At 37.5% G+C, this 26980-nt stretch overlaps 2 protein-coding genes across 3 annotated transcripts in view; one reads left to right on the forward strand and one right to left on the reverse strand.

Moving 5' to 3' along the window:
• Positions 1-26980, forward strand: part of LOC137405907 (ATP-dependent RNA helicase DHX58-like) — a 126136-nt gene that overhangs the window by 50758 nt on the left and 48398 nt on the right. The window lies entirely within an intron of this gene.
• On the reverse strand, positions 2413-25857 carry LOC137406152 (WD repeat-containing protein 27-like). Its single transcript, XM_068092682.1, has 7 exons — positions 25793-25857; positions 6784-6948; positions 5679-5829; positions 4825-4943; positions 4532-4645; positions 4216-4338; positions 2413-2526 (listed from the first exon to the last, which is right to left on the reverse strand). The coding sequence occupies exons 2-7, from the start codon at positions 6931-6933 to the stop codon at positions 2413-2415; spliced, it is 771 nt and encodes a 256-aa protein (XP_067948783.1). The 5' UTR covers positions 6934-6948; positions 25793-25857.

The following is a 26980-nucleotide window of genomic DNA, read 5'->3' on the forward strand; positions in this document are numbered from 1 at the left end:
TAATAGTAATGAAGTTGTTTTTTATCTAAGGTTTTACACGAATAAATTTTATATTTAAGCTCTGATCACTCATTGAGCACTATTTGGCAGCTTTAACACACTACACATTGGAATATATATATATATACAGGTACCTGATACACACTACCTCTCACACACTGACATCTGATACTATTCTGCTATCTCCTAAAGAAGACTGACAAAGCCTTCATGATATGATTACCTGTGGCCAATTGTTGGAGGCTTTGCTACTAATCCATAAAGAGCAAGCCTACAGTATATTAGTTTATGTTGCCTTTCTCATGAGTACACATGCATACATAGCTCACAACCCTATGTACTACATAGCTCACAACTCCACGTACTACATAGCTCACAACCCTACATACTACATAGCTCACAACCCTATGTACTATATAGCTCGCAACCCTACGTACTACATAGCTCACAACCCTACGTACTACATAGCTCACAACCCTACGTACTACATAGCTCACAACCCTACGTACTACATAGCTCACAACTCTACGTACTACATAGCTCACAACCCTATGTACTACATAGCTCACAACTCCACGTACTACATAGCTCACAACCCTACATACTACATAGCTCACAACCCTATGTACTATATAGCTCGCAACCCTACGTACTACATAGCTCACAACCCTACGTACTACATAGCTCACAACCCTACGTACTACATAGCTCACAACCCTACGTACTACATAGCTCACAACTCTACATACTACATAGCTAACAACCCTACGTACTACATAGCTCACAACCCTACGTACTACATAGCTCACAACCCTACGTACTACATAGCTCACAACCCTACGTACTACATAGCTCACAACCCTACGTACTACATAGCTCACAACTCTACATACTACATAGCTCACAACCCTACGTACTACATAGCTCACAACCCTACGTACTACATAGCTCACAACCCTACGTACTACATAGCTCACAACCCTACGTACTACATAGCTCACAACTCTACATACTACATAGCTCACAACCCTACGTACTACATAGCTCACAACCCTATGTACTACATAGTTCACAACCCTACGTACTACATAGCTCACAACCCTACGTACTACATAGCTCACAACCCTAGGTACTACATAGCTCACAACTCTACATACTACATAGCTCACAACCCTACGTACTACATAGCTCACAACCCTATGTACTACATAGTTCACAACCCTACGTACTACATAACTCACAACCCTATGTACTACATAGCTCACAACCCTACGTACTACATAGCTCACAACCCTACGTACTACATAGCTCACAACCCTACGTACTACATAGCTCACAACTCTACATACTACATAGCTCACAACCCTACGTACTACATAGCTCACAACCCTATGTACTACATAGTTCACAACCCTACGTACTACATAACTCACAACCCTATGTACTACATAGCTCACAACCCTATGTACTACATAGCTCACAACCCTACGTACTACATAGCTCACAACCCTACGTACTACATAGCTCACAACTCTACATACTACATAGCTCACAACACTACGTACTACATAGCTCACAACCCTACGTACTACATAGCTCACAACCCTACGTACTACATAGCTCACAACCCTACGTACTACATAGCTCACAACTCTACATACTACATAGCTCACAACCCTACGTACTACATAGCTCACAACCCTATGTACTACATAGTTCACAACCCTACGTACTACATAGCTCACAACCCTACGTACTACATAGCTCACAACCCTAGGTACTACATAGCTCACAACTCTACATACTACATAGCTCACAACCCTACGTACTACATAGCTCACAACCCTACATACTACATAGCTCACAACCCTACATACTACATAACTCACAACCCTATGTACTACATAGCTCACAACCCTATGTACTACATAGCTCACAACCCTACGTACTGCATAGCTCACAACCCTACGTACTACATAGCTCACAACCCTACGTACTACATAGCTCACAACCCTACGTACTACATAGCTCACAACCCTACGTACTACATAACTCACAACCCTACGTACTACATAGCTCACAACCCTACGTACTACATAACTCACAACCCTACGTACTACATAGCTCACAACCCTACGTACTACATAGCTCACAACCCTAAAGACTACATAGTTCACTTAAAATGAATCCTTCAGATGAAGGTCATGGACATGAAGACTATCTTAGAAGTGTTATGATGAATTAGTTACAACTAATTGCTACTTTGTGTGGACAATAAGCTTTCTGCCATGTTAGAACACATTCCATAAACTTCTACCTTGTGTCCAAACCTACGACCACAGTCGAGGTGAGTAGACAAAGAGTTATGTAGAAGGTTGGCATCTTCATTATAAAACCTTCTTGAACAAGTACTTAGTACACAGACACAGTTATACATACTGAATAGTTTGAGGTTAGGACTTTCTCTATGTCAATGGAGGCTCTCTGGGAGAAGTCCGAGTCTGAGCTGATATCATAGAACCTGACCTAAACCACAACATGGAAGGATAGGAATCATGAAAATTGGCGCAGATATGCTGAAGTAAAAAAATAAAAATTGATATAAATTACAACATCAGAGTATGATGCTGTCAGAAGTAGAGATGCAGGTGTAAATCAAAGTATAGCAATACGAAGGGAATAGACCACAACTTAAATAAAAATACAACAATGGGACAATGCAATACCTCAGTATACAATCCATCAGAGGTACAATGGAAAAACACAGTGTGATGATGGCGCATTACATGTACTTTCCTTGGCTTGAGAAACAGAATGATTTAGAATAATTGCTTCAATTTATCTTTTGGAAATATTTATAGTTGTAGTGCGGGCACATATTCACAATAGCCCATGCTCAAAACAGGCGCAAAGCTGATTAGCTGCCTTTGATAGCCCTGTGAAGGATTTGTTTCACAAAAGTGAGGGGAGAGTTGCTACAAATTGATGCGCTTGAAGTGGAAGCAAACCGCAACCTGCCCTGAGCGCTGTACTGTGTTGTTCTATATAATACCATCAGCACAAAAAAGCCTCCAGCCTGTTATCATAATGGGTCTAGCGTAGTGATGATGGCCAAAAAGTGAAATATTATGAAGTAGAGTTATCTCCACATGTTTTACACACATCAGATCAGCATCAACTATAGCTTATAAGGGAGTGAAAGGTGAGGGCATGAATAGTGGAGGATCACTGCAATTCATGAAGAGGTGAGGCCTAGTTATACAGAGTTTGTCAGAAAAGCCGAGGAGTAATACCAGAGGTTAATATTATCAATAAATATTATTATACATGTAGTAGCAGTGATGAGTGATTAAATTATAAATAGTACTAGTAGACAACTAGCCAGTCAGTTATAAACAGTACTAGTAGACAACTAGCCAGTCAGTTATAAACAGTACTAGTATATAACTAGACAGTCAGTTATAAACAGTACTAGTAGATAACTAGCCAGTCAGTTATAAACAGTACTAGTAGATAACTAGCCAGTCAGTTATAAACAGTACTAGTAGACAACTAGCCGGTCAGTTATAGACAGTACTAGTAGACAACTAGCCAGTCAGTTATAAACAGTACTAGTAGATAACTAGCCAGTCAGTTATAAACAGTACTAGTAGACAACTAGCCGGTCAGTTATAGACAGTACTAGTAGACAACTAGCCAGTCAGTTATAAACAGTACTAGTACATAACTAGCCAGTCAGTTATAAACAGTACTAGTAGACAACTAGCCAGTCAGTTATAAATAGTACTAGTAGACAACTAGCCAGTCAGTTATAAACAGTACTAGTATACAACTAGCCAGTCAGTAATAAACAGTACTAGTAGACAACTAGCCAGTCAGTTATAAACAGTACTAGTAGATAACTAGCCAGTCAGTTATAAACAGTACTAGTAGACAACTAGCCCGTCAGTTATAAGCAGTACCAGTAGACAACTAGCCAGTCAGTTATAAACTGTACTAGTAGACAACTAGCCAGTCAGTTATACACAGTACTAGTAGACAACTAGCCAGTCAGTTATAAACAGTACTAGTATATAACTAGCCAGTCAGTTATAAACTGTACTAGTAGACAACTAGCCAGTCAGTTACAAACAGTACTAGTAGACAACTAGCCAGTCAGTTATAAACAGCACTGGTAGACAACTAACCTCGATCCAAAGGCTCAGTAACACTCACCATGCCATCATGTGAAGCAAGAATAAACTCCTCTCTACTGCGGTCCATTAATAGTAGAGCAAACGGTGATGAACTGATTATGGATGATCGGTAGAGAAGCTGAGCCGTCTCTGTATTCCATATCTGTCCAATATGGAATGGTTTAACACTAGTATAACATGCATTATAGATTCATAGAAGTGAGATTGCAAATGCATACCAATCAACTCATTGTTGTTGCAACTCCCACACATCATCATTGGAAGGAAAGTCAGATTGTAATTGGATCCCCGTTGAACGACTTTACCTTGACCCCAGCATGAAAGATTGGACTTACCATGTATGACCTGTCAACAGATGCGGTCACCAGGGTAGACTCATAATGGGGACAAAACTCCGCACAACAAACTACATCTGTGTGGGCTTGCAGCTCGTGATGAGTATTTTTGGCCTGCAAGAGGAGGAATAAACCAAGCTTGAATCATTTGATGCAGCATATAGAAAGTCAGCAACAACCAGAAGCAGAAGGCATCATGCAGGAGGTAATATTGAATTAGTAAACAAAAACAAAATATTTTGTTAAAAAATAAAACTAATTATAAATATTGATGTGGAATGAAATTGACTCACTAAAACAAAGATATTGATGCCTGCACAGAAGGCCAGCATGTCCTGTTCATGTCCCCATGCTATGCAAGTCACCTCATCGGCGGGGGACTGCTGCATCACACTCCCTTTCACTTGTAAACCTATGAGAATACATAGCTGTTAACAATACTTATGTAGCTTTCAGTCTTTTGAAAGGATGAAGATGTATTTGAATGTCATTTTACTTTTTTACTCTCCAACTATCAGCTGAGACTAAGTATGCTTCTAAGTCAATATTATTAATACATTTACTCTGTTGGAGTACAAGCGATCTCTTCTGAGGCCTAAGATGCAAATGCCAAATTGACTATGCAATGACTTAGCATAAAGTTCTTCCAATCAATTAGGCTAAACATATAAGATGTATCTACAGAAATATTATAAAAGCCTACTGTTATTTATTCTCATAGATATCATAGATATGTAATGTTATGTACAAGCGGGTGTTATGTACAAATGCCTACTCTCATGCCCATTCAGAGATGTCATAGACAACTAGTGTTACAGACCAGCAGGCATATAATAGCCACCTAACTTCACAAACCTTCAGGGAAAGTCATCTAGTGTTATGTATGTATTGGCAAGTATATTATAGGTACCCTCAGAGATGTCATAGACATCTAGAGTTATGTATGTATTGGCAGGTATATTATAGGTACCCTCAGAGATGTCATAGACATCTAGTGTTATGTATGTATTGGCAGGTATATTATAGGTACCCTCAGAGATGTCATAGACATCTAGTGTTATGTATGTATTGGCAGGTATATTATAGGTACCCTCAGAGATGTCATAGACATCTAGTGCTATGTACAGTCAAAGATATAAACACCTACCATTATGCTGATTGATAAGACATTCAGTGATATTCCATCTAATGATGTAATGATGCCCCTTGGCAGCGCTGACAAGTTCAAGAGGTTCGGCTTTGTAAGAAAACCTAAGGCAGCTCGGAACCGCACGGTGCCCATCAAGCGTTAACACTAGCTGAAATAGATATAGAGAACGTGTAATGGCTGTAATACATATAGAACATGCCAATTAATTGTTACATACAGAAACTAACTAGTAGCTGTTAGAGACAGACTAACTAGTAGTTGTTAGAGACAGACTAACTAGTAGTTGTTAGAGACAGACTAACTAGTAGCTGTTAGAGACAGACTAACTAGTAGCTGTTAGAGACAGACTAACTAGTAGCTGTTAGAGACAGACTAACTAGTAGCTGTTAGACACAGACTAACTAGTAGTTGTTAGACACAGACTAACTAGTAGCTGTTAGAGACAGACTAACTAGTAGCTGTTAGAGACAGACTAACTAGTAGTTGTTAGAGACAGACAAACTAGTAGTTGTTAGACACAGACTAACTAGTAGCTGTTAGAGACAGACTAACTAGTAGTTGTTAGAGACAGACAAACTAGTAGTTGTTAGACACAGACTAACTAGTAGCTGTTAGAGACAGACTAACTAGTAGCTGTTAGAGACAGACTAACTAGTAGCTGTTAGAGACAGACTAACTAGTAGCTGTTAGACACAGACTAACTAGTAGCTGTTAGAGACAGACTAACTAGTAGCTGTTAGACACAGACTAACTAGTAGCTGTTAGAGACAGACTAACTAGCAGCTGTTAGAGACAGACTAACTAGTAGTTGTTAGAGACAGAATAACTAGTAGCTGTTAGAGACAGACTAACTAGTAGCTGTTAGAGACAGACTAACTAGTAGTTGTTAGAGACAGACTGTTACATGCATACAGACTTGCCAACAACTGCTGAAAGATAGCCTAATGACTGCTTTTTAAAAGAATAGATAGATGGCAGCTGTAGACAAATTTGCTAAATATCAATGACCAAAAATGTTGCAGTAATTTTTGAAAATCATTTCCCTAAAAAATAGGTTAGCGATCAACTTGTAATTTAACAAACTTGTAGTTTTGTAGCTTACCTCCATGGTATCACCTTCAACTGTACTGGCATATATGTCAATGCCGCATGCTTTGTTTGAAATGGCTAAATACATGCAGTTCACAGACGTGCAATATGTACCAGCCACATCTGATATTACATTAGGACATGTAGAAATCCAAGGAACCATCTTCCCTCTTCTTCACTGTAAGACACACACATACATTATTCTCTAGAGAAATGCTGCAGCATTTAGCAAGAAGTGCGTAGTTTCCTATGAAAGTATTTCTGATTTCAAAAACAGCAGGTTTAACTACAAATAGGAGTCTCACTTAGATTTGTTTGCATCATGTATCAGTATCAGAGACAAGAACTCATGGACTTGTCTCCTTTAAAATTAATGAAAACAATGTAACTGTAGGTAGTCAGTACTACATATAACTAACTGTAAGTAGTCAGTAGTACATACAACTAACTAGATGTAGTCAGTAGTATATACAACTAACTGGATGTAGTCAGTAGTACATACAACTAACTGGATGTAGTCAGTACTACATACAACTAACTGTAAGTAGTCAGTAGTACATACAACTAACTGTATGGAGTCAGTAGTACATACATGTACATCTAGCTGAAGCCTACAGCGACTGCCACTTAACAGTAGTTAGTAGTTAAGAAGAGAAGCAGGCCAGACATCAGATATATATATATAAAAGCATCAATATTCTGCCATCACTCGCCTTCATCATAATCTCAAAATCAAACATAACCCGACATCATGAGCCACTGCAGTAGATTGTTTTTAGAAATATTCTACATTCAGTGTAAGTCTACTTGTATTACTTTATTTCACTAATTGTATTGTTGATTTGCTCTTTGTCTTGCATTGCTTCTGGCGTAATAAATATAGGCATCAGCTATCTAAACAATCTACCTTGTCTTTTAGCATAAGCAACTAGCATACAAATTGTTGTGGTTGACCATTAGCGCTTGATATCTGATGCACTGATACTCTTATGGTTAGTTACTTTGTACAATTATCACTTGCATTCTTTGGTGGCTTCAGCTGAGCCTTACATACATTAATGAAGTACTCAGAAGATTGTATCAGTTCATTGAAATACACAAGGCAACACGGTGCCTAAAATATGAATCACCGTGCTTGAAGTGATTACAACTCTGGCAACTCTCAACTCTCTAGCATTGTGTCTGCGGAATTGCTTTAGAAAATCCATATGACATTATCTTAGAGTTGATTGTGGTGGACATAAGATTTGGGTGATTTAGCAATGAACAAAAATATGACTACTATGATTTAATAATTCAAAATGGAACCCAATTCTTGTTATTAAATTATATAGGTTTTCACCACACTATTTGTCAGCTGCAGGTCACAGGGTCAGCTACAAGGTGGCAGCATTTTAATTTGATTGAAACTTTTACCTAAAAGTTTTTCACAATTTTCCACTAAGGCAGAGCTGCCTCAAAACATTTGCCAGAAATAAGCAAACCAATAGTTCTAAATTTTGAAGCATCACCGGTCTGAAAGTTGTTGCTACTTCAGATTTTTGCACTCTAAAAATGCCAGCATGAAAACCACCATTGTTGAAAAACAGCCAGGCAAATGTAAAACTTGTAACATAGAAGAGCGTTTTGTGAAAAACAGCCAAGGAGTATCTCAAAGAATGTTCAACTAAACGGTTATGGTGTGACTCATGCAAAATATGGTTTCATGGTACTTGTCAAGGCTTCCAAACTGCAGAGATGTCACTCCTAGATAAAATAGACAGCACAGATGTAAAATAGTTTTGTGGCACATGCGTTGGCCATATAAAAATGGCAACCGAAAGAAATAGAGAACCTAATCTCCGATCTTTCGGAGCTAACACTGGCGTAAGCAACAAACTGAAGACAATAGAAGAGATGCTCAGCAAAACTAATACAACCCTAAAAACGAGTAATGATGCTTTGAACAGCAAGATGGAAACATCTTATGCAGCATCAGTTTGAAGCAATCCTGAAGGTGTCCAGAAGAGTATTAAGACCAACTCGAGTGCTAGAAACTTGCTAGCCAAAACATTGAACAAAGCCAAGCAGGGAGCAGGAAAAACAATGCCATACTCCACGGCATCCCAACAGAAGATAGTAAGAACACAATTGATCAAGGAACTGAGATGATTGAGAGAGTCTTGGACACATACCAAGTAGCACGTTAATGCAGTCTGTCTCCAAACCTCGAGCACTACTAAACCAATCAAACTAGAATTTTCTGATGAACAAGCTGAATGAGATTTCCTAAAGAAGGTAAATGCCACTCAACGAGACACTAATAGTTTTTGCAAGCTTAATAAAGGTACAGCTTGTAAAAAGTTAGGAATCAACAGTATGCGTTAAGACAACAAATCAAAGAGATGAAATCAGAACACAAGGAAAACAATACAGTGCCACATCGAAAACATGCAAAATCCAAACTAAAGAAGAGTCAGGGAAATGGCAGTACCTGAACAAACTCATCCTTATGTCAAAAAGCTGACACAGTGGTTTAAACATATTCTTATCTAACAACAGACCACTAAAAGGCAAAACAGGAGAGTTATCTATTAACAGTTTTGATTATGACATTGTATGGCTAACTGAGACACACATTGCCAACTATTCAAAGTCACCAAATTTTAAATTATAATAATAAACATATTTGTAGAAAAAGCACAAATACTCGTGACAGAAGAGTACAGTCATATATCTACATATGAGTGCCCCAACATACAAGAAACTCGAGATACAAGCTGACTTTCTAGCAAGTTTCTTCTTTGAGGTACGAGTAATCTTTGAGATACGAGTAATCTTTGAGATACGAGCCGGTTCTCGATGGCCACTCCACATATGGCCAGGTATGTGGAGTGGCCATACTCCACATACCCTAGGACACTTATATTTCGCTAGTATTTAGTTTCGTGAGTAGCTCGCAGACTAAAATTTCGGAGCAACTTAATTTCGCAGCTCTGATGAGTGCGAAAATATAGTGATGTGAAAATAAATGCAGTGGAACAAACATAATTAGATTCCTCAGGTTCAGTTCAACGATAAAAATTTTTTTCAATTTGCGACTAGTTTGTAATTGTGAACCGCAGGTAGAATAGTGTGGGCAAGGTCGATAATGCAGTTTGATCGCTTGTTGCCATTTGTTTCTTGGACTATCAACAGGCCCGTTTTCACTGGGGCAGCTAGCTGGCCGGCTGAGCCACCCCAACTTTTTGGGAATTTTTTACGGTAAGTGCAGTCCAACTCGGATAACTCGCCCTCAGATAAAATGTAGCATTTCATCTCAAACACAAGGTCAACTCAAACGGATTTGTTTGGTCAGTTCCAACGCAATGATAAATTCCTTCAGATAACTCGACCTCAACATCATTTATTCGAAAAGTTATTTGCCCAACGGCCATGGATGCGGTTTTTATCGCTGTGGAATATCACATCATTCCAAGCCATAGAGACAAACATCAACTTCTAGTAGTTCTTAGGCATCATTATTATCATCATCAGAGGCAAAATATTTTTGTTAACGACTTTTATAAAGGTTTGCAGAAGATTAAGTTTTATCCAACACCCGCTTGGCCATGTCCCATCGAAAACGTAAAAGCCTCCGAATGAACTTAAAATAAAATCCGCAAAATTGATCTTTGTTAAAACGCTCAAAGGAAAAAAAGGTCTTTTTCTGAGCATTTTAACTGCGGTCATGTTTTGCCTATTTTAATTTAAAAACGTCTCATCAGTCACATCACTCAAAACAAAACAAATCTCAAAAAATTACAAGTTATTGAAGAGGTGTCAGTGGTGAATCCAAACCTTTCCAGAGCCATGCTGCTTGTGTAGTACTGCGAGTGTCAGTGCATGTGTCTTATTTTCTTTCAACACACGGTGCTCACTGCATTGATTGATGTCCCCAGCAAACGATAATCTACTAATTCGTGTGCATTGACATCAGATTCCTACCATTATAAATCATTCTTAATGGGAAAATAATCATAATTAATTGCAAAATAATTACGTAATAAATTTTGATAGTCAAATTATTTTGTTGGTTTATATTTTAACAATGCTATAGTGGTCGTTAAAAACGTTAAAATAAATGTCGTTATAAAATTCCATTCTACAGTAGCAATGAAAAAAGCTATTTAGTTTCGCTTTTTCGCTCGTTTGTTATGGTAGTTTAGTTTCGCACATGAAACTTTCGCGAGAGGATGACACCGCGAAAACGCAAAAGTTAGATGCCGCGAATACATAAGTGTCCTAGGGTATGGAGGGCCAAGTAAGTGGAGGAAGGGCCAGGTAGAGTGGAGGACCAGGTATACTCCACAAAGGCCGCATTTGAGAACAGCATCGCTCAGCCTTTTTACTCGAACCAGTTTAAAAAGAGTTCATCGAAAGGTTGGCTAAAAGTTATAGTGAACACGAGTCACAAACCGCTTAACCGGAAACAAATACTAAAAAAATATGATGATAAATTAAAGTAAGTTTAGTCAAAGGTTAAAACTTTGCATTAAGTACGTGTTTAATATGCAAATTTAGTGTACCGAACACATTGCTCTCAAGTCTCCCTCTCAAACAGCCACTATAGCCAGTCAGGTAGTTTATCATTCAGTTTTGTTTCTACTTAATTTAAACTAAGTTTTGTAACTATAGAGTTATGTAAGGAAGTTTGTAGATTCCATTTCTTATAATTTGCCCCAAAATCTGTTGCACATTAAATAATTATTTGATTCAAGACATTGACATTTTATTAGCGTAGCCAGCGCAACAATATTTATATATAATCCATTGAAATGTGATACGGTTTGTTATGAACATTGACCAATGAGCATCAATTTTCGGAATAGGCAAACCGATGAAGAAAGTTTGCAAAAGTCCTGATTGATGCGTTAGGATTTATTGATGATCTAAATGACTGCTATAATTGCTACTGACGCTTGTTGCATTCATCTTGAGGTAGCTCATCAAATCCTGAAACTGTATCACGATTGACAACAGTTAAAATAAACAAGATAAAAGAATGCCCTAACAGATGGGCTGCTGTTTCTAAATAACCTGAACATTCCCTTGCAGTCAAACTGCAATACACCACTCTGTCAACAGATCATGTGTGCCATCAGAGTTGTTATTCTAAGTATACTAATGCTAGTAAGACTGAAAAGGCTGAAAAATCACATCGAAAGAAGGCAACAACTGTTACATTATTAGAGATAAGATAAATTGTATTATTTGATGGTGTAGCTGCTGTATATATTAAATTGAAAAACTTACTATAAAAATCTAGAAAGTTTGTAAACTAGACAAATATAATCTGTTATTGTAAGTAGCAGCATGTGAATAACTGGCATGCAGAGACTGAAGGTTACATGGGTTGCTGCTGCCAATTATCTTTACATATACATGTACTAGGCCTGTACCCAACAAAGCACTTATCTTTTCTTACGAGTATACTTACGTTTACCAGAGCGTCCCATCTTCTGATGCGGAGAAAACTAAAAACTCTGAAAGTGAACTAACTGCCAAGCTTTTACGCTCTAGCTCAACTGTGAGGACACGTTGATGAACCTCTGTTCCTGATCCTACTTGCATTATATGTCAAAGGTTGGGCAAGTTCATAAAATCTAAGCGTACTCACAAAAGGAAATCGGAAGCATTATCACAGACCCAAACTCTTACAGCGGGTAGGCCTATACTAATATAGTTATTTTTTGTACTAATCCCTTGAAATTAATAGCTCGAATCTCCATTAGTTAATGTTTTACAGTCTTAACATTTTAATTAATTATTGTCAATTGCCTTTTTCCATACTTTATTATTTAACTAGATTGCAAGACTGCTGAAGAAAGCAGCTGACATAAGAAATGATCATAGAATCTTGATGTATGTAAGAGACACGGATCTTGTAGCCTCCGAGGTTCGATATCATAAGTCTTGTTATCAAATGTACACCAACTTTCTTCACTATGAACCTAAGGGTGGAAGGTATGTTAAATACAATTAATCTCTGTGATTAAAAAAACATTGCTTTTGGCATGCTCGTTACTAAATGAATTTTGTCACTTCTGTTTTTAGCACTCTTAAATGTATGTATTTTTCATTGTTATGTTAAATACTTTCTTACAGAACCACAAGATTTTAGTAAGTACACTAATTGTATATAAATGTATGTTGAGTGGTGTGGTCTAATCTAAGCAAGTTAGTCAGGAAACCGATAAGCTAGCAATGATAAAATTTACGCTACTATGATTTTACATTTTCTGTTTGTTGTGGTTTTGGATGCTTCTGGTAGATTCTTAACCATGTTGACGGTAGATTCTTAACCATGCTGTTGCACCTAAAGGGATGTAATAACACTTGCTTTCTGGCATATTAGGTTTGTTCATATATAAATTCAATTAAACGATTGTCCACCTTTTGCAGACATGAGGATGACAAGCTGTATAGATCATTTTGTGAGTCAGTTGTGATAAAACGAATAATAGAAGGGAAAGAGTGTTTCACAATGACTGATCTAGTGGCTTTATTTAACAAGCAGAAGGATGACAGAGAAGGTTCCATGTAAGTATAAAGTTATGATATACTATTCTCATTAAAAGCTTTTTAATGTAGGAAGTAGCCTAGTGGATAGGAGGTTGGACTTTCATGCAGGAGTCCAGGGTTCGATTCCAGCTTTGGGTACTTTCTACTAAAAGCCTTCAACAAGCTTTGCACTCTAAATTGTTGCACCCTTTCGAATCAAGGTGTAAAATACTGGATGTCCTGTGTGCTGTGATAGTGACACTTCATTATACTGCAGGCATGTAAAAGATTCACCGCTGCCTGCTTCGTTAAGAGTAACCACAATAGCCTAGCATGTGTATATCAATTGTTAGCCGCTTTGAACTACCAGCTTCCGTACATAAGGTGGGATATAAATACTTCCTTTACTTTTAATGTAAGGAGCCTACATTTAGGTGTCATTGTAACCAGCCAAAAACCAAGTTACGTTTGTCCTAGTTACATGTGATTTTGGAACAATTACCTATAGGTGTTTAGTAGCCGTTTCATTTGAGATTGACTTACAAACTAGGTAGAAGATGTATTCGATGTGCAAATTGTAATTTTATGTAGCAATAAGCAAGTGTTCTGCGCTGTGTGCCTCATGCAGCACAAAATTTAGATTTTATTGTTTTATGCTTCAGGACATCAGCTAAGCTAAAGTATTGACTTCATAAGCAGTTTGACAGATTGGTCTTTTACAAGCCTGCAAACCGAACTCGATCTGAAATTGTCTATGCTGAAACTGCTTCACTGTCTGATATTGTGGCAGACGACAGTTTTCGACTAGCCAGATCATCAACAACTAGTGAATACTCTGTAGACTGTAATCTTAGCCGGTCGATACTGTCTTCAGCATCTAATGTAAACAGAGAGCTGTATTATAGTGGTCTACACATAAGAAATGTCATAGAAGATTCAACAAAGGAAAAGTTTTTCTCATGGCCTCCTACGCCTGATGAATTTTCTCATGAACAATGTTTAATGACGGTTCCTGTTGATCTTTTCAACATTATTGCTACAATTGTTGGAGAAAATGATGAGCCTAACCCTGACAGCCATGTTGAAGTCTCTAAAGATGTTCAGCTTAAAATATTGTCAATATGTCAGGACGTCATTTACCTGCACTCTAATGGAAAGAAACCTACACCTAAGTCTCTGGCTTTAGGTCTTACATGTACTTTACGCCACATGACTGGCTCTTCCACTATTAGCAAGCTACTCAGTGGACTAGGGCATAGCTGTAGTTATGACACATCTGTACGAATGGAAACAGCATTTGCCATGAAAGCTGTTTTTGAACATCATGATGGCTTTATACCACCTACGTTTGCAAAGCATAAACTTGCGTTTCTAGCGTTCGACAATATTGATTTTGCAGAAGAGACATTGTCAGGCCATGGAACCACTCACCACACAAATGGCAAATTAGTACAACAAACAGACGAAAAAATTGAAGCTACAGCTTCTACAAAAGTCTCCATTGATCTCTAAACGATCTAGATCGTTTTTGCCTGCTCTCACTGATATACAACCGTATTATCTTGGGAAGCGTCACGGGCCAGAGGGTATATTAAAGTATGCTAAAGACTCACTAAAGGAAGCCAAATTATGTGTTGACAAAGCTAGTGCTAAGGACATTGTTTACATTGCTTTTAAACATGTTTCCAAAGGAGATGTTCCAGCATGGACTGGATTCAATAGCACATATCAGAAGCTTGTTCTGCCCAAGTCCCAAATTCATTACTTGCCTGTGATTGAAGCGCCAGTAACTGAAATGAGGACCATTTGTCATGTTATTGAGAGATCTTTAAATATCTGCCAATAACTAGAAATTCCCAATATTGTTGTGGTTTTTGACCAAGCTTTCCATGCCAAGGCCCAACAAGTCAGGTGGAAGAATGAGACTATGAAAAGTAAGTTGGTAGTAAGCCTTGCAGAATTTCATACCATGATGACATTTAGGGGCGTAATTGGTAAGAGATTCCAGCTTACTGGACTAGAAGACATATTGATTGAATCAGGTTGCTCCAGGATTAATGAATGGAGTCTCTTCTGGACACATGTACAATAGAGCTATTCGATCACACAAGTTGTTGTTTGAAGCATTAGGTAGATTACAACTAGCTAACTTTCTAGATTCGTTAGATGAGACAAGCTCACAACAGTTTGACACTTTAATGCAATCTAGTAAAACTTCATACATTACCACTGGTGAAGTAAACTCTGCTATCTTGAAGAGATACGATCTCAATTTCTCACACACGTTGAGCGTGAATGTCAGCAATCCTCAACCTACAGATTCTGGAATTCTTACATGGACTTAGTTAGCATTCTCCTAAACTTTCTTTGAGCTACTAGGGACTTTAACTGGGCTCTTCATCTTGATTCATTTCGTGCTATGCTTCTTTAGTTCTTTGCATATGATCGCATAAACTATTCTAGGTATGTTCGTAAGCACATACACACAAATAAAAATTAATTGAAAACTTCATTGAGTAAGTGTGAGAGTAATGTAAGCTTGTATGTAGTGTTTATTTATAGTATTGCATGCATGATCTATATAATTTTTCATGAGAAAATAGGTTAAAGTCTTTGTCATAGAGAAATACATGTGTGATCAGGTAGGTAACTGTCCAGGATCTAATCTGTGTTATGCATATTGTTTTTTTAATTACAGATATGCTCCAATATACTGGCTTGAAATGATAGACCTGCCAGAAACACATCCATGGGTTCATACCAGACTTAATCATGCTGAAAAATTAAATGTGCAACGATCAGCAAAGATACCATTCTCTTCACTGGCTGCAGACCATGCAATAGAACAAACTGTAAATCGATAAAGTAAGACCAGTGGTGGTGTGCGAGGCATTACACTTACAAGAGGTGAGTTGTGTGCAAAATTAAAAAAAATATATATTACTAGTTGTAAAAGTTGGCAATATTGTTGTTTGATTACATTTCTACTCTACGTGTGTTTGTATATCTGGAAGTTATTATCAATTACAATGCGTGTCTATTATCAGGAGCTGTACAACGATGGGTTCTTGCCCAGCCAGCCAAAGCAGCAGTGCTAGAGAAGTGTGAGATGATGGCCGGAATAAAAGATCCTGAAGACTACAAAGCAAAAGACACTGGCTTAGCCAGGTAGGTTTACAGCATTTAATATGAATGTTTATACTGCTTAGTAATTGTATGACTTCTGCTAACTCAAACCTACACTCTTCTACACCATTCAAAATAGAGATCTCAGCAGGTTTTTGTGTTTCCAGTTATCTGAACAAGACTCATTTGCAACAAAATTTTCAAAACGAAATTATAATTCATTTATATTTTTACTAAAATTGGTGCGCTGAAAAACATTTTGAGTTCTGTAATGGCCCAACTGAATTGCCAGTGAATCATGAGATATTTGGTTTTGCCAGAATAAAGTCAGATGAAAAGCACATAGAAAGGTTATCTGAAGCTATCTCTAATATGATCAATCCAAGGAACAGTGGCTTGGACAGTCTAGTTAGTATCAGTTCAGGAGCTGTAGCAGCTCAGCCCATCCAGCAGTCATTAGACTAGGCATATTGTGATGGAGAGAAAGCATTAACTGAGTTCATTGAAGAAAGAGTAGTAAAAAAGACAACAGATGTGTTTGCACCTATCAAACAATAAAAACTCAAAACATTTGGCACAACTAATAAAAGCACTTCTAGCAAAGATGAGGTTAAGAGTAGCAGATCACTCTTTGGCAGGATGCTTGTAGTTGCTAATCAAAGAAAGATTGACCTGAAAAAGCTGCTAACCTACTCTTTAAGCTCAGTCTCTTTACCTCTTGCCAATGCGGAAGGTTCTGGGCTTAACAAAACAACCAAAGCAAATCTACTGAAAGAACTTGAAACAGATTGTGATAGTCAAACGGCGGACATTGACTCTCTTTATAACACAGCCTTGATAATTGATGCTATGGCACTTATTCAAGCTCTTCCCAGAAGTCAAATTCCAACAACATTTGGCGAGCTGTCTACAAAAGTCCTTCATATTATAAACTCCTATTCCAAAATGTACAAAGCAAAAAGAGTGGACTTTGTGGGGGATAACTACCCAAATTTTAGCATCAAAGGTTTTGAACGGTCAAGACTAACACATGGCAGATCACAAATTACACACATCTATGGAGCTGATCAAAACACCCCGAAGCAGTGGTTAAAGTTTTTAGCAGTTGAACAGAACAAAGAAACCTTGTTGGAGTTTCTGGTCCAGTCGTGGAAGTCTGCTAATCTGAAAGAAGATCTTGAATTATATGCAACATCAGATGCTACATGCGTTCGCTATGTATTCACAAACAATGATGCTAGCCCAGCATTATCTGAAATTCCAGAGCTTCAAAGCGATCATGAAGAAGCGAACACTTGTCTTTTACTTCATGCCACACATGCACGAGCTTATGGAACGGTGTTAATCAAGTCGCCAGATGCAGATGTTGCCATTTTGTGCCTTTCTCACTTCTCTAAAATGAATTGTGAAAGACTGATCTTTGCTACAGGAGTCGGCTCTAAGCTACGATTGCTAGACATTGGTATTATGCACAGTAAACTTGGCTTCGATTTGTGTGCAGCTTTACCACAGATTCATGCTCTCACAGGATGTGACTCTACAAGTGCAAAGGAAAAACTCTAAAGGAAAGAAGAAATGCTATAGCATATTTAAAAACAATCCACAATATGTAGAGGCTATTAAAACTCCAGCAGGACAATCGTTTTACACAAATAAAGAAACTATGACAAATGTGATAGAACCAGTCATTTGCATGCTTTACTCACCACAAGCAAAAACTAATGAAGAGGCGCGATATAGAGCATTTTGCTGCAATGCAGGCTCCGAGAGACAACTCCCTCCAACTAGAGATGCGTTACAGCAACATCTGCTACGAGTCAACTACCATGCAACCATCTGGCAGCTATCTTTGTCTGCTAAAATTAAACCTCCATCTCCTCATGGCTTTGGCAGAATATTGCAGGATGAGAAGTGGGATATTAAGTGGATGGAAAACTCTACTGCTCCACCCAGTCTAATGCAGACAGTTTACTGTTCTTGCAAAAAGTCTGCCTGTCAAAATGGTAAATGTTCCTGTCGTAACTCCCGACTAAAATGCACTGACTTATGCAAATGTGATGGTTGCAGCAACAGTGATCAAGATTTGGACAATGCACAGCATGTTTCCAGTGACTTTGAGGAGGGCTTTGATAATTTTGATGACTAAGTAAATCTGTAATTAGGCTGTCTTTCTAATTTTTTGTCAAATCTACATCAAATTTTATTCAACATTTATTATTTTTTAAATATAGAATTCGAAGTTGCCCGTCTTGTATTACTTTCAGATAAGAAACAATTCTACTTTTACTACAAAAGAGGTAAATCAACAATACATGTTTGCATGATATAATTTTAAACATAACTTGATTGTTATGCACATATATTATAAAGATAGTAACAGCCTTTCTCAAAATATTTCTTTTTGGCACAATAGGGACAATTATTGCGAATTGGCCAAACTTTTGCGGATAACAACTTTGGTAATAACTCGAAAACGTGCATAGAAATTTGGGGCAAAAGTTTATTAATAAGTTATTTATTATATAGAGAATGTTTTTCCGCTATCAAACTTTAGTTTAAATGAAGTAAAAATGAAATTTTATTTCTAGTCACTTTTCTGCTATGTGGCTGACTGACTACTATCCACAATGTCTGTTTCGAAGGTAAAAACTCCCTACAGTGGTGTACATAGTGTAGTTACATTTTATGACAGATCATAACAACTAAATAGGTAATATGGTACTGAATTACAACAATCAAAAACACGCTTTTCCCCCGTAATATCCTGCTTAGGTGGGGTGTTTATAGTATGCTAATGGATTAATTTGTTTTTGGTCATTTTATATAAAAAATAGTGCTTTGAGATGCAAGTAAATTGACTTAGCTTAAGACCCCCTTTTGTTGGCGGGAGATATGAACTTACTTAGTATAGACTGGCACTCACTACAACACAGTTGCAAGATCAGTACATGCATAGAGAGTTTATTGACATGTGAGTTCAACATAACCTTCAGCAACTTGTTAAACAACCTCACATACATGGAAACACCCTTCGCCTGACCAAAGCATTGAGAAATGATACTCGCTCACAATGTCATCTCTCCCGATTTAAATGATAACTCTGTAGTAACTGCTGAGATTGACCCAAACCTCTCACTAAACACCATGCTCAGAAAAGTGCCTAAACTTTATTGCAAAGTAGGCATTGAAACACAACCTCTCAGAAATGACAAACATTGACGGATTGTGGACATTGGTTTCTACAAATCTGCAGAACGCTGTTAATCACTATGTACCAATGAAGATAATAGTTGATTGTCCAACAGCAGAACTATCTTGGTTCAACAAAGAGAGTCAAAAACTTGTTTATTAAAAAATAATGAATAAAGCTCTATGATCATGTTCAACGAAGTGGAGACCGATTTGATCAAAAATTGTTTACCAAAAAAAACAAAGAGTAAAAAGGGTCATCAAGAAAATAAAAAATGCATTAATTTGTAGATTTTAAACACTACTCGAAGGAAATAGCAAGCCCTTCTGAAGGCACTTAAAGGAACAATGCCAGCTAAGAACCATATAAAGCTGAAACAAGCCAACTCAACTGCTACTGATGACCCACACAGTTGTGTGACTATGCTGAATAACATCCTTCATAGCCAGTTTAACAATGGTCATAAATTAATGTACAAGACAACCTCTCATGTTGGTAATCCTCCGTAAACAGATGTAAAAGGTGTGGTAAAACTGATACAAGGCCTTCACCCTGGTAAAGCTACTGTCCCCAGTGGCTTTAAAAATGTCCTAATGATTAACATTACACAAGCTGCAAGCTGTCTCACTATAATTTTGTACAAATCGCGAGAACAAGTCAAACTGCTGTTGGCATAGAAGTTAGCCAATGTTACACCCATACACAAATCCGGGTCCAAGGACATAGTAAACAACTATTGACCATTAAACCACCAACTAGCGTCTCATGCAAGATTCTTTGGCATATCGTACTGAGATGCCATGGGTTTAGGAGAGGACTCTCTCGTGAGACGCAGCTATGTGCAATACTCAACAACATCTCTAAAACTTTCAGCAAAGTGCCACATGCTCTATTGATAGAGAAGCTTATGAATATAAAAGAAGTAGATAACTGATGATTAGTGTGGATCCACATCATATCACAGTGAGTCACACTGGATTGATGCATGTTTAGCTCTCCCGGTTTCATCTGGTGTTCACAAAGATCTGTTCATGGACCAGTACTGTCCGTAAATGACTTGCTAGAAAGTTTAGACTGCTTCGTAGCTCTGTTTGAAGTCAATAATATCTTATATCAAGAAGTCGCCTCCACCCTTAACGTTACATTATTTTAGCAAAACCTATCTAAACTTCAAACATGGGAAGCAAGATGGGGAAGGGAATTCAATGTCAACAAAAGAAAAATCTTGGTGTTCAACAGTTTTACTACTTTTCTATGCCAGCATACGAGCTAAATGGAAAAGCACAGGAACAAGTAGCAAAAAGAAAATTTGCGATTCATAAGCGTAGTCTAAGATTACAACAGCAAACAGGCAACCAGGCATGATCAAGCATGTGCACTTCATTGGGCGCCTATGAGGCTAAGCTTTTAGCATATAAATCTCTTTGTCTGACTCATCTTCAATATGCAGCTGCAGCCTGGGATCCAAATAACAAGGAAAAAAATAACTAGTTTGGAGCAGGTTCAAAACTAAGCGTTAAGGTTTATAGCAGGAATTAAAGGCACTAGAAGAACCGCTGATGCAAAAGTAAAACTTGATACTGTTCTGCTGCAATAAAAAAATAGCAACAGAGACTACATCTACTCCTGACAATCTTTAGTAGGAAAAAGAACCATCCTGCTCTAATAGATTTATTTGATGAAACTATAAATCGACCAGGCAACTTCATCAAATCTAAGGCTCAGCATCTGGGCTAACCCATTTCACTGCAAACAAACAGCAGTCTTTATTACAATAACTCTCTTCCAAAAACCATAAAAAATCTATAAAAAACAGCAAAACAAAAATCAGTTACACAGAGCAGCAGTACGCTACATTTCCACACAAGACAGCCTGAGCTCATACCTACCAACTCTCATGCATTGGGCGTGAGACTCAAGCAATCACCCCAAAGAAAAAATGAAAATGCATGAGAAATGCGTGAGATTTATGCCCCAATTTCCACAATTTTATATATACTCTCATTAATACATCAATTGCACCAAAATTAAATCTCACGCATTGCCCCACTCTTGGGTTGGCAGGTCTGCCTGAGCTTGCTTGTGGTGTGTAATCGTGTTTTGAGGTCTTATGTAGCCTAACGATGTCTAAGGCAATGGTGAGGCGCTAGTACTAGAAGTCGATGTAAGTGATGCTTTTGCCATGGTATTAAAGCTATCAGATTAACAGTATAGGATTCACAGCTTTATTGGCTTCTCGGTGCTATGACATATAAGTTACACGGCAACTCACAGATGAGGTCATTCTACAGTGTCGTATCAAGGTATGCACCTGCACGTTATTTAACATGGCGTCGTAGGCAGGATACTGTGTTGTTACATTAATTAATTGAGGGGTGTTATTATACTGTGTTGTTCTATTATATCGTTGAGGGTTGGTAATATTAATTAGTAACGCTATTGCGTGTCGTAGAGTTGTTCGGGTAGGTGATTGTTATTCATAGATTTAGGTTGCCACGTTGTATAGGTAGTGGAGTAGCATTATCATAGCAGTGCTATAGTGATTCCTTTGGGGTGTTAATTGTTAGGTGTGTCGAAAGTGGTTGTTGTTGTGTGCGAATATGGCTGCTAGACAGCTAGATGTTAGTGTTTTCCCTAAGTTGAGGCTAGATAGTGGAAACGTCTCTAGTTCTTTCATGTCTTGACTTATAGAGTTTGAGGTTGCGTGTGAGCTTACTTCATTTCGTATGGATAATACTGAAGGTGGTGTCCCACTCTTTGCGGGGAGGACTAAGCTGTTAGTATTATTGAGCGCTATCGGTAGCAGAGGAATGGAGTTACTGAGAAGCTTAGGGTTTGATATTGGGAGCCAAGCAGCTGATGCTTATCAGACTGCTTTAAATCTTTCAAGAAGTCATTATGAGAGAGAGGAAAGTGTTTTTGTGAGAACGATGAAATTTGTTAAGATTTCACAGGCTTTAGGAGAAGAAAAGAGAGAGTATTTGGTGAGAGTGGAAAAGTTAAGTAGAGGTACGGACTTTGGTGATGGTAATGATGATTTGAGGCAGTGCTTCTGTGTAGCTTTAGCAGTGAATGGTTTGTGTGATTCCAGTGCTAGGAAAGAGTTAATGCAGGAGACTGACTTAACTTGGGAGCAATTATCTAACAGATTGAAAACTACACATTTAGCTAGAGAACCAGAATCTATTATCAGTGGTGCTAGGAGAGATATCAAGGTAGAATTTAGTAACAGTAATTCTGTTGCACCTGTTTGCCGAGTTTCTAGGAAGATTGAGAAATCTCATGAAGAACGTTCTAGTTTTAGGCTGTCTAGGAGAGATAGTTCAGGTAGTGATAGGTCTAACACCTTTTCACCTGGTTGGAGAGTTAGACAAAGTTATAAAAGGTCATCACCTAGACAATATAATTCCCCTGCTAGAAGTATTATTTGCTTTGCTTGTAACAGGAAAGGACATCATGTTAGGGATTGCTCGAGTGCTAGGTGCTATGTTTGTTCAAAGAAAGGTCACATTTCTAAGGATTGTCCTCGCAACAAGTTTAGTGAAAGACAAGAGTCTAGACGTGATTGCAAAAGCTATAGCAGCAGTGGTAGTTGTAGAAGCCCATCAGGAGATAGGTACAAGTCTAGTTGACAAAGTAGGAGTTTTAGAAAAAGTCCACATAAAGTGAGATTTACCAAGAGCAATAAAGAGGGGCTATGTAGTAGTGACATCAAACAAGTTTTAAAAGTAAATGGGAAAAATGTTGAGGTTACACTCGATAGAGGAGCAGAAGTTTCTATGGTAATAGAAGAGACTAGTAAAATACTTGGTCTGAGTTTGAGTAGACCTGAACATAGTTTATATAGCACAGATGAATCTTCTTTATCTGTAGCTGGAATTCGCAAAGTTGAAATCAGAAGCACTTTTAGGTCAGTCGACATTTCCGTGTATGTTTTAACAGGTTCTAGAAAAAATCTTTTAGGATTACATGCGTTACATCAGCTAAAATTGCTTGACATTAATAGTATGTGCAAATATGATTTTGACCATATAAGGGAGTTTCCTGACGTTTTTCAGGGTTTAGGCACAATTTCTGGTACTTTTAAAATGAACTTGAAGGAAAATATGGAACCTAAGTGTTTAGTAACACCCAAACCGATGGTGTCTGGTCTTAAGGATCAAGCTGAAAAAGAATTAGACATAATGTCAGCAAGTGGATCAATTTTTCGATCTGGTGTTAGTTATGCCGGTGTAGTAAAAAACTGGGAAAATCCAGAAAATCTCTATATTGAACAAAGTTGATGAGTTTTTAGACGAAATATAAAGCGACAACTTTTTGGATGAGAATAAATTTGAGGAGAAAAGAAAAAAATATTAGGTTAAAGAATAGAGAAAGCATAATATTATTATGCTTTATTATTCATCTTGAGGTGTTGACTGATGTTCTAAAAAAAGAATCAAGGAGATTGACCAACCAGAAGCTGAGATATAGCCAGCCAAACACAGGTCTACCAAAAAACAAAAGTGTTTTGGTAATCATCAATATATGACGTATGAAATCGACTTGTGTGTCATTGGTCAATTAAGCCAACTAATGCGCTCTCCTATAACAATCACGGCGTTTTAATTGGTTTAATCCCTGGAAGTATAGAACAATCAAATTGGGCCTAACAATCATCGCTCCTAGAATTCCGAACCAGTCCCTCTGACGTGTAGATTACTTTTAGCATAAAATAATTACACGCATCTATTATTTCGCAACATTTCGCTATCTTGCTAGTTCAGCTCAGTTTTGTTGTTCTCCTACTTAACTTCCCTATTCAGACTCATCTTTAGCGTTGTTCAGATTTTTTAACTATAGCTAATAAATAGAATCAATTAAATCAATCTCGGTTATCATTTGGAATTTTTTACAAATTATATTAGTTACATCATTTTTTCTATACGCAGTTATATTATTATTTTGTATAATATGCATTATGAATATTATATAAATCATAAAAATTAATCATAGATAAGATAATAGATCAATAGAAAAATCAAAGCAAAAGTTATCGGTTTCTTTTCTTATAGATTCCAGGGAGGAAAGGTTGAATGCGAAGAAGGCCAGGGTGGACCCTTGACCTAGCTGCAGAGGAAGAGTCTTTGGGAAGCGAAAGAGATTATAGGGGAAACAGTCCCAACATCGACAAGTCCGAACCTAGACAAGTCCCAATCTCGACAGAGGTTGGTCCGAATCTCGACAAAGGTTGGTCCGAACATCGACAAAGGCTGATGCAGTTTTACGATAATTTAATCTTCAACAAATAATAATTGTCTTTTTGCAGTTCTATCCTCACTTCAAAAAATAAAAAATCAAAGCTACTCAATGAAGTTTAGATTTCAAATAAAACATTTTGCTAGCATAACAGTCAACCATATTTATGATTGTTACTTGTTTTAGCATTCGTTCTATATTTAGGTTGGGCAAAATATTGTTAGGCCTACATAAGCTGGGGAGTGCTGCATCAAATGGATCACAAGATATTTTTGCGCAAATAAATCTTTTACATATAAATCGCTCATTTACTATTAAAATAGTAGCTGGTAAAATAGTAAAACTGCTGTCGAGATTGGGCCAACCGTTGTCGATATACAAACTCGTCGAGTTTCAAACCAGTCGAGGTTAGGACTATAAACCTTATGTAGCCTAACAATGTCTAAGGCAATGGTGAGACGCTAGTACTAGAAGTCGAGGTAAGTGATGCTTTTGTCATGGTATTAAAGCTATCAGATTAACAGTATATGATTCACAGCTTTATTGGCTTCTCGGTGCTATGACATATAAGCTATACGGCAACTCACAGATTAGGTCATTCTACAGTGTCGTATCAAGGTATGTACCTGCACGTTATTTAACAGCTTGTACTTGTCTGAATAAATAGTAAAAATGAATCGAGCATTTGGAAATTAGGCTTCTAATTATTTACACTAGCAGTTATCTAAGACGCATATCTTACATCTCTAGGTGATTTGAGAGAATTTTTTTTAGAGGTAATACGATATAATTTCAAGATTGATGCACAACCTAGGTCGGATAAATTAGGTACCTGCAAGTTATAAATTCAAAATTATTATTGTTTTAGACAATATAATTTCGAGTGCAAAAATACAATGCATTACTTAACAGCATTGTGAAAGTGTTCATAATAGAACATACTTACTTGATCACACATATCGGTATTCGTTATAAATAAATCGACGCTGCCATAACCATAACAAAGATTCTTTGTTCAGACTTGGTCAATATGACCAAAAGGAAAAAACTAATAAGTGTAGGCCCGTGAAACTGTGCACAGAAGGCAAACATAAAAAATGGGACATCTTGAAAGCCATTAATGATTTGAAAAAACCTGGGATCTTTGCTCGACTAGATTTAAATAAATCTGAACAAGAAGAGGATTTTCGTCTTCGACAAGAGCTAAAACAGTTCAGGAGCAAAGAACCAACCAAAACTTTCAAAATCAAAAACAAGGAAATCGTGGAAGTAAGAAGATGACTGTAGTGTTAGCGAATTGCAGATCGGTTAAGGGGAAAATAAACGAGATTCAGGTTCTGTCTTACCAGCATGATATTCTTTGTTTAACAGAGACTCACTTGGACAGCTCAATTGATGATAATTTAATACTTTTCCACACTGATAAGCAAATATATAGACAAGATCGAAATCTTCATGGTGGTGGAGTCTTGGTGGCAGTAAATTCGGAAATTGATTCGAGTTTGATTCCTTTGAGTTTGTCGATATACCCTGTTGAAGTTGTCGCAGTGCACATACCCAAGCAATCTATTTTTATTCTAGACTTGGTCATCGTATGCGTATATATGCCACCCGGGAACTCATCTGGATCTGTTGAAGGCCTGAATCAGCTTTTTGAGTTTGTTTTTTCACATTTTCCGTTATCACAGATATTAGTCATGGGTGATTTTAATTTTCCCGATATTGATTGGGAGTCTTATTCGACAAAAATAAGCTCAAACAATAAAGGTTGTCATCAAATTTTTTTGAACTGCTTGGCGGAGTATAATCTTAGACAAATGGTCAATAGGCCGACACATTTTAAAGGAAATATTTTAGACTTGGTCTTAACATCGGACTCAGAATTTATTGAAAAAGTTGAGGTTGTGGAACCTGGTCTGAGTGATCATTTTTTAGTAGAAGTTGAGCTCAACATATCAAAAACTGACAAGGTAGCTAGCAAAGATTTTTATTTTGTATATGAAAAAGCAGATACCATGGCAATCAGGAAATTTTTACTTCAAGCTTTGGAAGACATCAAGGATGCGATAAAAACAGGACACAATATTGACCAATTGTGGAATATTTTTGAGAAAGCCGTTAGATCTGCTGTCAA

The sequence above is a fragment of the Watersipora subatra genome, chromosome 10 (genome assembly GCF_963576615.1).
Source record: "Watersipora subatra chromosome 10, tzWatSuba1.1, whole genome shotgun sequence".
NCBI classification, from domain to species: domain Eukaryota; kingdom Metazoa; phylum Bryozoa; class Gymnolaemata; order Cheilostomatida; family Watersiporidae; genus Watersipora; species Watersipora subatra.

What these genes read in the sequence shown, in the direction of transcription:
- LOC137406152 (XM_068092682.1), bottom strand. Translation starts at nt 6,933, where the DNA reads ATGGTTCCTTGGATTTCTACATGTCCTAATGTAATATCAGATGTGGCT. An exon ending in GCATCAATATCTTTGTTTTA is followed by an intron (nt 4,646 to 4,824) that starts GTGAGTCAATTT and finishes CTCCTCTTGCAG; the next exon opens with GCCAAAAATACTCATCACGA. An exon ending in CTGTTGACAGGTCATACATG is followed by an intron (nt 4,339 to 4,531) that starts GTAAGTCCAATC and finishes CATATTGGACAG; the next exon opens with ATATGGAATACAGAGACGGC.